The 14,895-nt window shown below is 42.1% G+C and overlaps 1 protein-coding gene across 2 annotated transcripts in view; it reads right to left on the reverse strand.

The window, feature by feature from the left end:
- The window catches only part of ARSB (arylsulfatase B), a 183,940-nt gene that overhangs the window by 89,580 nt on the left and 79,465 nt on the right, over positions 1–14,895 (reverse strand). For both annotated transcript variants that reach the window (XM_070377261.1, XM_070377262.1), the window contains exon 5: positions 4,541–4,784. In XM_070377261.1, coding sequence (XP_070233362.1) covers positions 4,541–4,784 — 244 coding nt within the window. The remainder of the gene's footprint in view (positions 1–4,540; positions 4,785–14,895) is intronic.

Raw genomic sequence — 14,895 nt, forward strand, 5'->3', positions numbered from 1 at the left:
GGAGATGCAAATCAAAGTCACAATGAGATATCACTTCACACCCATCAGGATGGCGCATAGCAGATTTTCTTTAAGGGAGGGAAAGAATCAGTGCTGGTGAGGATGAGGAGAAACTGGAACTCTTGTACACTGTCGGAATATGAAATGGTACCACTACTACGGAAAACAGTACAGCAGCTCTTCAAAAACTTAGAAGCAGAATTACCACATGGTACAGCAATGTCACTTCTATGTATATAACCCAAAGAATTGAGAGCAGGGTCTCAAAGAGATATTTGTACACCTATGCTTAGAGCAGCATCATTCACAAAAGCCAAAGGGGGAACAACACAACTGGCCAACACTGGATGTATGGAAAATCAAAATGTGGTGGAATATTCACCAGCCTTTAGAAAGGAAGGAAATTCTTATACATGCTATATGAATGGACTCTGAGGATATTATGGTAAAGGAAACAAGCCAGTCACAAAACCACAGATACTGTAGAATTTCACCTGTATGAAGTATCTACAGTAGTCACATTTATCGGGACAGGAAGTAGAAGGGTGGTTGCCAGGGGCTGGGGAGAGGGGGAGGTAGAAAATTGTTGTTTAATGTATACATAGTTTTAGTTTTGCAAGATAAAAAAGTTTCTGGATATTAGTTATATAACAATGTGAATACACGTAACACTACTGAACTGTACACTTAAAAATGGTTAAGATAGTAAATTTTGTTATGTGTATTTATCACATTTAAAAATAAATTTTCAAAAAAGAAAAATATGTTGGGCAGACTTAACAGAAGAGTAAGAATTAAGAAAAAAATTAATAAACTTGAAGGCATACTAACAGAATCTATCCAAAATGGAATATATAGAGAAAAAATAATTACAAAAAAACAAACAAAAAGAAAAGAGCATCAACCAGCAGGGGGAAGATTTAGGTGAAAAGACAAATACCTCCACTCTTCCCAAATTAATGTTCGTGGTTAATCTCATTTATTTTTTTGTGATTGAGGCTATACAATTTACATTACATAATCATTACCCATTCATGCATCATTGTATTATAAGATATATTTTAAAATCCTGCTTTTTCTTTTTTTAAAGTGATTTACTTTAAAACATCACTTAATAATCCCTATGAGATATTCATGGACCTAAGGAGCCTTTGACTCATCTCAATTTATTTTTAAATTTTTTTGCCATGGGGCACATGAGATCTTACTTTCCTGACCAGGGATCAAACCTGTGCCCCTTGCACTAGCAGTGTGGAGTCTTAACCACTCGACCACCAGGGAGAAGTGAGACTTGTCAAGGAGATTTTGTAAAGGAAATTTAATGGGGAGGGGAACAGCTCTTTCTGCCAGGTATATAAATATACTCTAAAAGTTGTATTAATAGAAGATTACAGATTACAACAGTCAGGTGCTAACATAAGAACAGATAACTCAGTGGATTAATACAGATGGCACCCAGACAGATCATAGCACTAATAAGAACATAAAGTGGTACCACAAATCAGTGAAAAGGGAAATATTCAATAATAATAACAATGAAGTTATTATTCAGTAATAACTACTCAAAAATCAGTCTGAGTTGTCTTAATATTTTAAATAAAGCATCGTTTTAGTTTGGGACTTCCCTGGTGGCTCAGACGGTAAATCGTCTGTCTAATATGTGGGAGACCCGGGTTCAATCCCTGGGTTGGGAAGATCCCCTGGAGAAGGAAATGGCAATCCACTCCAGTACTACTGCCTGGAAAATCCCATGGATAGACGAGCCTGGTAGGCTACAGTCCATGGGGTCGCAAAGAGTCAGACACGACTGAGCGACGTTCTTAAACTTTGGCTCATTAAGTATCACAACTGCTTTAGGCCTCATGGTATCTGTGAAAATGGGATGAAAAGTGACTTATCTTTCCTTCAACATTTCTCTTAAAATTGAATCCATGAGGTGGGGAAAGTCTTTATAGTTTCATAGTAAGTTTTCAAGATATTTCACATCATCAGATAATATTTGATTGTCACCACCCTTATAATAATAAGGGGCTTCCCTTGTGGCTCAGATGGTCAAGAATCTGCCTGCAGTGTGGGATGGAACCCAGTTCGATCCCTGGGTTGGGAAAATTATTATAACATCTACATCAGTTTCCCACTGATCAGAAAGGAAAAACATTCCTTCCATTATGATTAGGGGTTCTGCTTACGTTTATGTAAGTTTAATGAAACATAAAATAAGTTCAAAAACCCTTTGAAAGGACTTGAAACAAACTATAGGTAGCTTATCAAGCTGAAAAGCAGAGAAACCACAGAATCAGAAAGAACTTGGAGAGGTCATGTCCCCTACAATTGATAAACACGCAGTGTATCTTGAAACAGGTGAAAAATAGAAGTCAAGGAACTCCTATTACAAAGACTGTCAGAATGTCACCCACTCCAAAACGGCAGTTTCTTCTAAAATTTAGTATTTTGAAGCAGACTCGAGAGGAATTGATAACTATGCAACTAGGGAAACGGGATGTTTTCAGACACCCGCCTCTGTTACTGCCATTACTGGCATTCCTCTTTCATCAGACCCTTTTGAAATTTTCAAAAACTATCATCATCTTGAAAATGGTATTTCCAAGCAAATATCTTACTGAAAAAAAGTTCCAGAACTCTGGGCACACACTGAGTGTCTCTGACATTTGGCTGTCCATTTGTTTTTACTGCTTTGGAAGAGATGCTCCCGACGTCAGTGAGACTGGATGCTTTCTGCCTTGGCAGGCGTGGGTGCCAAATGCTCCACCACCGGTACTGAATGAACGCTTGCCTAATGTTGTGAGAAGCATCCATTTTATCGGGACAGTGGGGGCTGAATCAGTGTTTTCAGGATCTTTTTCATCCATAAATGGGAATAGGATGAGAGCAGCTCTTCACTTATGAAACAGACACTTAATGATACTGGGCAGAAGTTTTGCTTTTTTCCAAATAGAAAAGGAAAGCCACTCTCTCATGGTTTCACATACTGGGACAATACTGTTGGTGACAACATTCTGGTTACAGCCCTGCAGTCAACGGACATAATGCTGGAGGATGCAGAGCTCTCGTTCTCTTTAGGATGGGCCACGAGAAGTTCTCCTCTGATACTGAGGAAAGACCTTCTGAAATATGCATTTAAGGGTGGCCAAACTTCCAGTTCCTCTGCAAGCAGAAGCAAATACATGCCAAAGTCCTAAAGGTACTTCTGACCAAGATAATCTTAAGACTGAAATGTGGAATTCCACTGAAATGTGAAATGTGGATGGATAGTCCAAAATTTGGTAATATGGATGAACATCAATGACTTGGACTTTACTAAATATCATAACTTCTGTGACTCTTGGGACAGAGGAAATTACTCAAAATAAATTCAACTGTTTCTCAACTCAAGCCTCATTTGGCCAAGTATGCCACAGAGTTTTGATTCCATTGGCTATTATGTGCTTTTACAGCCCAGGGCTTATGACACTTTAGCCACAAAACAAAACAAAACAAAAAAATAAAAACTGATTGGGTGTCAAGGCTGACACATATGTTGTCATAGCAAAATGTCTCAAAACTTTCTCCTGCTTCTATAAGTCAAACTCCAATAGCCTTCACAGTGAAAGCTGGCAGTAAGCTGAAGTTCAAGTTTTGTTTTGCTTGGAAATTTTTATTTCCTTTTTATCATAAAGTGACTATTAATTTTTGTATTAAAAATGAGTGAGAGGCAGAGGCTTTCAAAGAATGTTATATTTTCTATGTGTACATAGCAAATAATATGTAATCAATATCTAATACCATAAAAATAAATTCTATCTAAGCTTTTGTGCATATGCTTAGGTACATTTTTTTGTAATCTCAGTTTTCAGAGTCTCAAAGAGGTCTATGATTCAAAAACCTGAGGGAAAAAACCCCATTCCTCTGATTTAGATACTGACCTCGTGGAACACATAAAATCATGTCACAATAGTCCAAGAATTACATGGAAGTAACTCAGACCACAACACTTAGAAGAAAATATGGATAAATATTTGGCACATTGCAAGCTGAGAAAAATGGTTCTAAACGAAAAAACAAGAGGAAATAATAAATTAATTCAAATGGTCATTCTCTAGCTCAATTAAATATTTAATTTCAAATCACGTATATCTAAGGGGAAAATCTAAACTAGAAGATGAGGCTATTTCCAGATCTTCCCTCCCTGCCTTGGTCCTCCATTCTCCTAGTGGGCAAGAGGACAGGTCTTCTGACCCTCTGCAGAAAGCAAACAATACCCCATCCAATTTCTTAGCAGGGCTTCCACTGTAAAGACCTCTGGTAGAGGGTGAGCCACTGAGGACGATCTTGTTCCTCATATTATGCATATATATGTATATGTGTGTGTGTGTGTGTGTGTGTGTATACACACAGTATTTGTAAAGGCATTTCTTTTTTTTTTTTTATCTTTTATCTGCAAGCTATACTATCATTTTCACATAAAAGCAATCCTTCTCAGCCAGTCAAGATGCTCCTAGAGCTTCTGATCTCAGAGGTGAAAGAGGAAGATGGGCGGTACCTGATGGTGTTCCAAACATCGAAGCCATCCAGAGGCTTGGTGCCATTTGTGCTGCCCCCCGCCAGCTTCACCAAGGTGGGCAGCCAGTCAGAAATGTGGATGAGCTCCCGGGTCTTCACGCCCTTCCGCTTCAGCAAGGGGCTGGCCACAAAGCCCACCCCTCGCACGCCTCCCTCCCACAGGCTCCACTTTCTTCCTCGGAGGGGCCAGTTATTGCCCCCCGCCAAAGTCTGTCCGCCGTTATCTGAAACACAATCAGGTCATGGCATGAGGACAAGCTTAATCACTAGACATGTTTAAGAGAAGACTTGGATGTGTCCTGTTATTAAATGGTGCTTCAGAGCTAAAAAGGGAAATTCCTGTTTCCCTTCTTCTGTACCAACTACCCTCTTCCCACCCAACACCACCCTCTGTCTGACAGACATAACCACGGGGCAGCACGGGACACATCTGACGGGAGACCATGGAATTCTCCCTGGAGAAAGCCACTGAAGAACAAGGAAGGCCTGTGAAGGGCACTGCTTGGGCTCTGCTGAGCACTGACTAAGATTCAAATGCACGCGTGCAAGTTTGTGTAACACAGGAGAATGAACCCAGGTAGGCAGACAAGGAAAGTCAGAGTGTTAGTTGCTCAGTCGTGTTCAACTCTTTGCGATCCCATGGATTGTAGCCACCAGGCTCCTCTGTCCATGGAATTCTAAAGGCAAGAATACTGGAATGCCCTCCCTCCTCCAGGGGATCTTCCCGATCCAGGGATTGAACCAGGTCTCCCACATTGCAGACAGAATCTTTACTGTCTGAGCACCATGGAAGCCCTCCGGATACACAAAAAGACACCTCTGAGTAAGTTTCACTTAGAAACCTAAAGCTCCTAGTGAGTGGGGAGAGTGAACCTTTTTATTTTCTTCCTGGAAAATTTTTCTAACGTTTAAACTGGTCATGGAATTAACATTTGACTCCCTGGTGATTTGAACTCTTGCTTAAGTGTGAAAGTTGAAAACTTTGCCAGTGGGCTAAATATCTCGGCACATAGAAAAGTTGGGTGGAAAAAATAATTGCAAGAAAAATTCTTCCCTTCTTGACAAGATGGCAGGACAAAGCTGCATTGTGAGATGTGTGCCAGGGAAGAGAAGGTTTCTCTTCCAAGACAACTGAGGGAATAGAGGACACTGGGGGAGCCGGAGAAGTTGCAAGGGTGACCTCAATATCTGACCAGCTGGGTGGGGCTCAGAGACAGAAACTAGTTGGGCTGTAGAAAATAAACATCATACTTCTATACACTGAGGTTGTAGAATCATATTATCTCCCAAAGTACCCACACGCTTAGGTGATTTTAGAGATATTTTAAACAACACTTATTCACATGTAAAAGTGAAGTGAAGTGAAAGCTGCTCAGTTGTGTCTCACTTTGTGGTCCCATGGATGGTAGCCCGCCAGGCTTCTCTGTCCACGGAATTCTCCAAGACAGAATACTGAAGAGGGTTGCCATACCCTCCTCCAGGGGATCTTCCAACCCAGGGATCAAACCTGGGTCTCCCACATTGCAGACAGATTCTTTAACCATGTGAGCCACTGGGGAAGACCATATATTCAGTCATGTCCAGCTCGGCAACCCATTGGACTGTAGCCTGCCAGGCTCTTCTGTCCATGGGATTTTTCAGACACGAATCCTGGAGTGGCTTGCCATTTCCTTCTCCAAGATTGCTTTATCTATTTGTTCTATAGAGCAGCTCTGTCATACTGCGCCCCCCGCCCCATGGTTCATTTGGACAATAGTGGCTTTGAAGAATTATAATTATACCTCAATTAACCGTTTTCCTAAAAGCCACTATTGTCCAAATGAACCATGGGGGGGGCAGTATGACAGAGCTGCTCTATAGAACAAATAGATAAAGAAATCTTGGAGAAGGAAATGGCAAGCCACTCCAGGATTCATGTCTGAAAAATCCCACGGACAGAAGAGCCTGGCAGGCTACAGTCCAATGGGTTGCCGAGCTGGACACAACTGAGTGACTAAGCATGCACGCATAAAGAAATCTAACACAGAAATCAAGCTCTATCAAAGCCAAAGGATTCTCATGGAAGGAAAGAGAATCAGCCTTTGTTAAGCACCCACTCTGCATGAGGCACTGCTTTAATTTCACATTATCACAGAATCTGGAGTCTGATAGACCTGGAATTGAAGCCACTCACTAGCTGTGTGACCCAGGGCAATACACTGCCAAAGTTTCCTCATCTTTAATGTAGAGACAATAATTTCTACCTCATTCATATATTATGGTAGGAATTAAGTCACATCATTTATGACACTTGTCTGGCTAGGGACCTGGCACAATCTCAGTGCTCAATAAATGGGAGCTAATATTTATGTTAGAAATTACATATATTTTCCAGCATCAGGGTCTTACATTAGAAAAGACCCTGATGCCGGGAAAGATTGAAGGCAGGAGGAGAAGGGGATGACAGAGGACGAGATGGTTGGATGGCATCACCGACTCAATGGACAGGCTCTGGGAGATGGCGAAGGACAGGGAAGCCTGGCGTGCTGCAGTCCATGGGGTCGCAAAGAGTTGGACACCACTGAGGGACCAAACAACAACAATATTTATAACAATACAGATAGTCTAGTATTACAACTCTTTTGCCATGAAACAGAGTTGGGGGCGGAGGGGGAGAGAGAGAGATTTGAAAAAGCCCAACAGCCATTAACTGGCAAAGTTAGGATTCAAAGTCTGTGACTCCCAGGCACTTCCTGCCCCCAGAGCGCCCTGCTCCTGATGTCCCTGGAGTGGAGCGGGTTTTTTAGGGACATTAAGTTTCACTTCCATGAGAAAAACGTAATAAACACAGTCCGTCTCAACCACGCGCACAGTTCCCATGACACAGAAGCAGGGCTGCTTCATGGTGATGGTAACTCCCCCCGGGGCGTCTCTTGTTGCTGGTGGGCAGGAAATTCAAGGCTCTACTGTCAGGGGGCCTTTTGACCAAGCCCCTGACACAAAAGGTCTTTGCTTCTTCTTGGGCCTCAGGCAGGGAGAGGGAAGAGTCTTGAGCCATATTAGGTGAAGGGAGCGGTTTTTTAACACTGGGTGGTGACAGTCAATCTCATCATTTGCCGTCAGACTTCCAAGAACCTCTTCTGAAACCTCACATCTCTTCTTGACAAGACAAATGGTCATCCAAGCCACTTTGTTACACACACATTCTATTTCACATGAGCCTCTGACTGTGTGGATCATAGGAAACTGGGAAATTCTTAAAGAGATGGGAATACCAAACCACCTGACCTGACTCCTGAAAAATACGTATGCAGGTCAAGAAGCAACAGCTAGAACTGGACATGGAACAACAGACTGGTTCCAAATCGGGAAAGGAGTACATCAAGGCTGTATATTGTCACCCTGTCTATTTAACTTATATGCAGAGTACATTATGGGAAATGCTGGGCTGGGTGAAGCACAAGCTGGAATCAAGATTGCCAGGGGAAATATCAAAACCTCAGATATGCAGATGACACCACCCTTATGGCAGAAAGTGAAGAGGAACTAAAGAGCCTCTTGATGAAAGTGAAAGAGGATAGTGAAAAAGCTGACTTAAAGCTCAACATTCAAAAAACTAAGATCATGGCATCTGGTCCCATCACTTCATGCCAAATAGATGGGGAAACAATGGAAACAGTGACAGACTTTATTTGTGGGGGCTCCAAAATCACTGCAGATGGTGACTGCAGCCATGAAATTAAAAGACACTTACTCCTTGGAAGAAAAGCTATGACCAACCTAGATAGCATATTCAAAAGCAGAGACATTACTTTGTCAACAAAGGCCCATCTAGCCAAGGCTATGGTTTTTCCAGTGGTCATGTATGGATGTGAGAGTTGGACTGTGAAGAAAGCTGAGCACCGAAGAATTGATGCTTTTGAACTGTGTTGTTGTTGAAGACTCTTGAGAGTCCCTTGGACTTCAAGGAGATCCAACCAGTCCATCCTGAAGGAAGTCAGTCCTGAATATTCATTGGAAGGACTGATGCTGGAGCTGAAACTCCAATACTTTGGTCACGTGATGTGAAGAACTGATTCATTGGAAAAGATCCTGATGCTGGGAAAGATTGAAGGTGGGAGGAGAAGGGGACGACAGAGGATGAGAAGGTTGAATGGCATCACTGACTCAATTGACATGACTTGAGCGAGCTCTGGGAGTTGGTGATGGACAGGGAATCCTGGTGTGCTGCAGTTCATGGGGTCACAAAGTCAGACATGACTGAGTGACTGAACTGATCTGAGACCCTACATGTTCAAAACAAGGGGCACCATCTTTAGATAGAGGGAATTCCCCCATGCTCCTTATTCTTCACTGAGTACTAGTCACCAATAACTATGCATCAGAACTTAAAAGAAGGTGCTATTCATGAGATACAAAAATACACTGGGAAAATGTATATAGTCTACCTGTGAAGTCAAGAATGTCGAAGACAGCACTTATTTCCCTCTGCTCTCTGCATCGCTATAAATCAAGGGTCCCCAGCATCTCGGATCTAGTGCCTAATGATCTGAGGTGGAGCTGATGCAGTAATAATAGAAATGAAGTGCACAATAAATATAATGTCTCTAAATCATCCCCAAATCATCCCCAAATCATCCCCTGGACTTGGTTTGTGGAAAAACTGTCTTCCACAAAACCGATCCCTGGTGCCAGAAAGGTTGGAGGCCGCTGCATGATACTGGCTCAGTGCTTGTAGGAGACGCCTGTTGTATCCATTTTCGATAGATACACTCCTTTGAAATATTAGGTAATGTCTCTTTCAATTCCACCTATTTGTTAGAGCTCAATGCAAAAATGCTGGGTGATGACGATGACAGAAATAAGAGTAGAGGTGATGGGGATAAGGTGGGCTGGGTCTGGAATCTGATTTTAGGAGCAGTCTTGAGGTATGACTCAGGAAGGAAAATACTCTGGGCTGTAAAGAGAATTTGGCCTCCGCTGCTACTGTAGGAGCTGGAAGGTGTTTCCACGTCTTATTTGGGAGGCGTGGATGCAGTGAGTGTGGCTGTTTTTGCCGTTAGCTTCTGTGATGTTTTTCCCATTAGCAATGATGAGTGAGCCTATTATCTGCTATCAACGTGGCTTCCGCCATCATTTTTCTGAGAGCACTCCAGGGAGAAAGCGCTGTTAATCGACACACCTGCAACTCATTCTCTTGGCCTCCCCAGTCACGAAGCCAACTGCAGCGTCCACAGCATGAAGAGGACCATTCAGCTTTGTGAGGGACCTGGCCAGGAGGCGTTGGCCGGTAGTTGCCACTTCTCAGCAAAAAATTCAGACTTAGGCCTTTGAGAAATAGGGTACTGTCCATCAGTTCTAGTATAGTCTCACAAGTATTTCAAAGAGTTAGACATAAAAGGGATCAAACTAACAAGAATAAAGTCAGCTCACTTGAAAGAAGGTAGAGAAGGGGGTTTCCAATATTGTTAAGTCTGACATAAATTAAAATTCAAAAGGACGTTAATGGAAGCACTACCATTTCAAACACGATTCTTTTCATTTTCTCTCCTCATTTTCTTTTGGGCAACAGTTAATCTTTGTTCTTGTTAAGAATTAATTTTCAAGAGAGATTTTTCTTGTTTCCTTTCCCAACTGACTTAGGAAAAACTTCCAAATCAAAATAAGATGACTCCAACTAGCATAGGAAGCTATGAAACATTTTTTTTTTTTTCAGGGAAAACGTTTTTTCAACAATGTTTTTGGCAGAGGAAAAACCTAATTATAAAATCTTTGCCGTCTAGCAAAGAAATGTCAAAATAAAACAAATGTTGTCATCTACAGATGGCAAATCTCACTTTATTATTCATTATTGAACAAAAATAGCTGTCAAAAAGTCATGGAAAAACGTTGGTTAGCCAAAGATCTGAGCAAATGCATTACGCATATGACAATGAAGCCTCATTCGCATCCAGCTGATAAAAATTAAGATGGAACCATGACAGCAACGTCGGTGTTGAGGACTCCTCCCCACGCAGTGCAGTGCTGCAGCATGGCTGTAGAAGGAAGGCTGCTCTGAACCGTCAGCATATATTTCCATCTTGCTGCTCCCTGGGACCTTTCAACCTCGGCTAACCCAAGGCAGCCCCTCACTCTGACTTGGGGATCCTGGATCGAAATGCAAGGAGGGCTCCAACAGCCTTGCACCAGGGCCTGGACTTCCCTCTGAACAGGGCCGCCCACTGGCCTGCGACTTATGAGCAGACAACAGGATTTCCAAAGTCTAGAAGCCTCTTTGTCCCATAAAAGGACCTGTACTCATGGTTGATTCTTTTAGACTGCAAATTGGAGAGTTAATCTATGTTTAACCACGGATCCCCAACCTCTGGGACCTAATGCCTGACGATCTGAGATGGAGCTGATATAATAATAGAAATAAAGTGCACGATAAATGTAACACATTTGAATCATCTGAAACCATTCCCCTACCCACTCCTTGGGTCCCTGAAAAAATTGCCTTCCAGGAAACCAGTCCCCAGTGCTGAAAAGTTTGGAGACTGTGGATCTAAAGGACTGGGTAAATTCAATCTTCTCCTGGTAAAAGCTTCTGGAGAACATATCTACCCAGATACTCAATTTACCATCTGATGCTCTTCTCTTTCCCTCCTGCCCTACATCCAACACATTCATTTCTGCCCAGTTGACCTTGAAAATGGACTCCAATCCACCTCCCCCTTCTCCAGCCCCATTGCCTTGGGTTTGGCACTGCTCTCACCTGGACTCTTGGGATAACATATGGAATATTTCATGTTATCATCAGAGGCATGACAACGCCCCAAACCAATCAGGCCACGTGTGTGTTTCAAGATCTCTAACTGCTTCTCAATCGGCAAAAACCTCAAGCTTCTGTCCAACACCTAGAATCCCTCACACGTGGCTCCACTCTACTTCTGGGCCATCGGCTCCTGCCCATCTCCACAAAGGGTGCCCATGTTTCAGCCACAGGGAACCTGCTTCCTGTTGTTGGAATTGAGCATGCTGACTTTGTGTGGGTTCCTGTGGGTTCCTTTGCCTAAAATGCCCTCCCTGTCTTTCCTGCCTGACTTCAATGTCGCCTTGCTGCTTTTTGCCTTACTCCCCCAGACAGTCTTTGTCTCTCCACTGTTCTCCTGCATGTTCGTTATACTTTTCTATCACACTTATCTCTGTGTGGTGTTTATTCATCATTCATGGTTTATCCTCTGAGAGAACTCTGGCTCTCCAGGACAAGAACAACGTCTCATTCTTGTTTGCATTCCCAGGACCTCGCACAGGGCCTGCCAGAGAGGAGGGCTGGAGAATTTGAGGACGGGGAGAGGGGACAAATAAGTGAATGGAAGAAAGGCCATCAAAAATGGAGACTGAAGACACTAAAAATTCACTCTTATTACCATAGTTTTCTGAGCCTTCATCCAGTCGCCCCATGACCTTGACTTTTAGGAAGCTGTTCTGCACACAGAGGCCGCTTATTTTACAGGATATTGGCAAGAGGCGCTCCTGGAACCCCATGAGGATTTAAACACAGCCAACCCACAAATACCGGAATTGTTTGTCCAATCTGGCACCCGATCACTTACACTGAAATCAAAGGGGGTTGTTGGACAGCATTGGAGGAAGCACGGTCCTGGCCTGGAGAAGAGCCCTCACTCACCCCCTTGAACAATTCTTTTTGGATTTCATGGCCCAGGGACCACTCCAGCTTTGGGGAAATGGAAGTAAATAACACAGACAAGGTCCTTTTACATGGAATGGGTAGAAAAAGAGAGATCTCAACATTGGAAGTAAGCAGTGGGTGGCTGGGCATGGTGGAGGAGCTGGAAGCAGAATGACAGGGCACAGCCAACCACCATCTGCGAGAGGGCCCAGACATGAGGAGCATGAGGCTCGAGGGCCTGGTTCAATTACACGCTAGATGGGACGTGTTCTGCATCGAGCTTCTTAATTAAAGACTAAGCGAACCGTGCTTTTAAGAACACTCTGTTGCCAGAACATAAGGAAAACTTGAGCTGAACAATAACTATATACAAACACAAAGATGTCTAGCTGTTTTATGACTAATATTATTTCTCCCTATCATTTCTATGGCCATATTTCTAATTTTGCAGAAGTGTACTCAAGGGATAGAGTTAAGTGTTGTGACTTTGGGCAAATTACTCTGTTTCTGAGCCTAACTTCCCCCATTTGAAAAGTGAAGACAACCACAATACCGACTTTAACACAGAGCCTGGCACAGAAGTAGTGCTTGATACATGTTAGCTATTTTCACTGATGGGGACCATCAAAGTGTGCAGAGCAGCACAGGCTCCTAGCTGGGTGTTTATTAAACAGATGCTAGAGTTAGCATCAAAACCAGCTTTTGTAGGAAGAAAGTATTCCAAGCATAGACCCTCCCAGGGAGCATTCTCTTCTCTGTATGTCATTCCTTAAGAGTCATAAAAACACAATGAGTTGTGAGGGGTTTTGTCATTATGACTCCTTTCAGTTTCCATGAATTTAAAAAGAGCATGCATGCTCAGTCGTGTCTGACTTTTTGTGATCCCATGGACTGGAGTCCACTAGGCTCTTCTGTCCATGAGATTTCCCAGGCAAGAACACTGGAGTGGGTTGCCATTTCCTCCACCAGGGGATCTTCCCAACCCAGGGATCAAACCCACGTCTGAGTCTCCTGCATTGGGAAGCAGATTCTTTACCACTGCACCACCTAGAAAGCCCTAAAGAAAGCATATCAATTATCAAAGAAAGAGGTACAGTGGTCATACAGGTACAAATTTAAGGTACCAATTTAATTTGAATAACAGTTCCATTAAATTTCAGAAAAGGAATCTTTATTCAGATGCTCATCTGAATATTTGTAGGAGTTTCAAATGGTTGGCAGCATTCAGAGTAGATCCATGCTCTGACCCCCAATTCCTAGCCAGACATAATCAGACTTTACATCCTGATTAAAAGAATCAGCAAAGGAGAGTGTTCCTGCCAAGCTAGCATTAGGGGGACTCTGGCGGAATGGAATTGGCAGCCAGACCCCAAATAACTGAGACAGCCACCAAAAGAGCTGAAGATAAAGGAAGATGGATGCAAGGAAAGGGCGAAATCAGGAATGAATGGGGTTAAAAAGAAAAAAAAAATTACACGCAGTTGTAGTCAAAGATTTCCTCATTTTTACAGGGCTAATATCATTGCTTAATAATCCCAAATCGAATTCATATTTGGCTTTGGAAGGCAGTATATGAAAGAGCTGGACACGACTTAGTGACTAACCCATCAATATCATTGCTTATAATGTTGAGACACCAGTGGGATTTTATCTTCTCCTTTAAAACTTAAGGATGAAAAGTCTCAAAAATCTGTTGAAAGATTGAAAACATTTGGTCTCAAAAGTTAAACTGGAACTGGGAACTGAAAAACAGTGTCCTAATTTATTGCATATTGTTCGGCAAATAACTAAACTTTTCCCTGAAATTTAAATCATAGGTAGTCACAGATCTTGGAGATCCTTAAATGAAAGTTGTAAGTACAAGATGTTATGAGTCACTCTCACTTAGAAGGCAGGGCTAACACTAGCTTTGATCTTCACATTCTGGATCCCCTAACAAGTAGCACAGAAGCCCCATGTTTGGAATATTTAGGGCCAAGAAAAGTACTAAATGTTTATTCAGTTCTTTCTTACAGCTAAAGCTCTCCTTGTTTTTCCTGCAGTTCGATCTTGAAAGAAAGCTTGATTTTTTTTTTTATACTAATAAAGTTATGAATTTCAGGGCAAACTAAAATGTTTTGGCACCTTGACAGAGTTTCATAGTTTACTCACAATTATTTGACTCCCCTATCAGACTTGAAATCCCTTTAGGTAGCCAGATAATTTTTTTTTTTTTTTTTACTAGTTTGTTTATCTGTCACTAATGTCAATCAAGAAGTGATAGATGAAAAAATATCAAAGAAGCACTTCAGAGTCTGGCAAATTTAAAGATAGCAAGAGAGAAGTGAAAATATCATCAAGAGGTAGAAAAAAGTAAAACTGTGGTTGCAAAATAACAAGTGTAATAACTACTTGTACGTGAGACATATGGAATTAAGGCCCACGATGTTTTAGAGAGAATGAAACAAGAGATAGCTCACATATTCTATCTGGGTAAGCATCAACTAATTTCTCTTTACATTTCCAAATATACAACACAAGTTAAGTATTCTTAATTTAACCCTGAAGCAGAAACAAACTAATTTTTTTGGTTCTCTACTTCAAAAGTAGTAAGATTTGCTTTTAGGGTTACTCGGAAAAACCAATAAGCTTTGTGCACAGGCAGTTTTGTTTTCCCAGAGCTCTACTCTGAAGTTTACTAACTG

This window comes from Bos mutus, chromosome 10 (genome assembly GCF_027580195.1).
Source record: "Bos mutus isolate GX-2022 chromosome 10, NWIPB_WYAK_1.1, whole genome shotgun sequence".
NCBI classification, from domain to species: Eukaryota; Metazoa; Chordata; class Mammalia; order Artiodactyla; family Bovidae; genus Bos; species Bos mutus.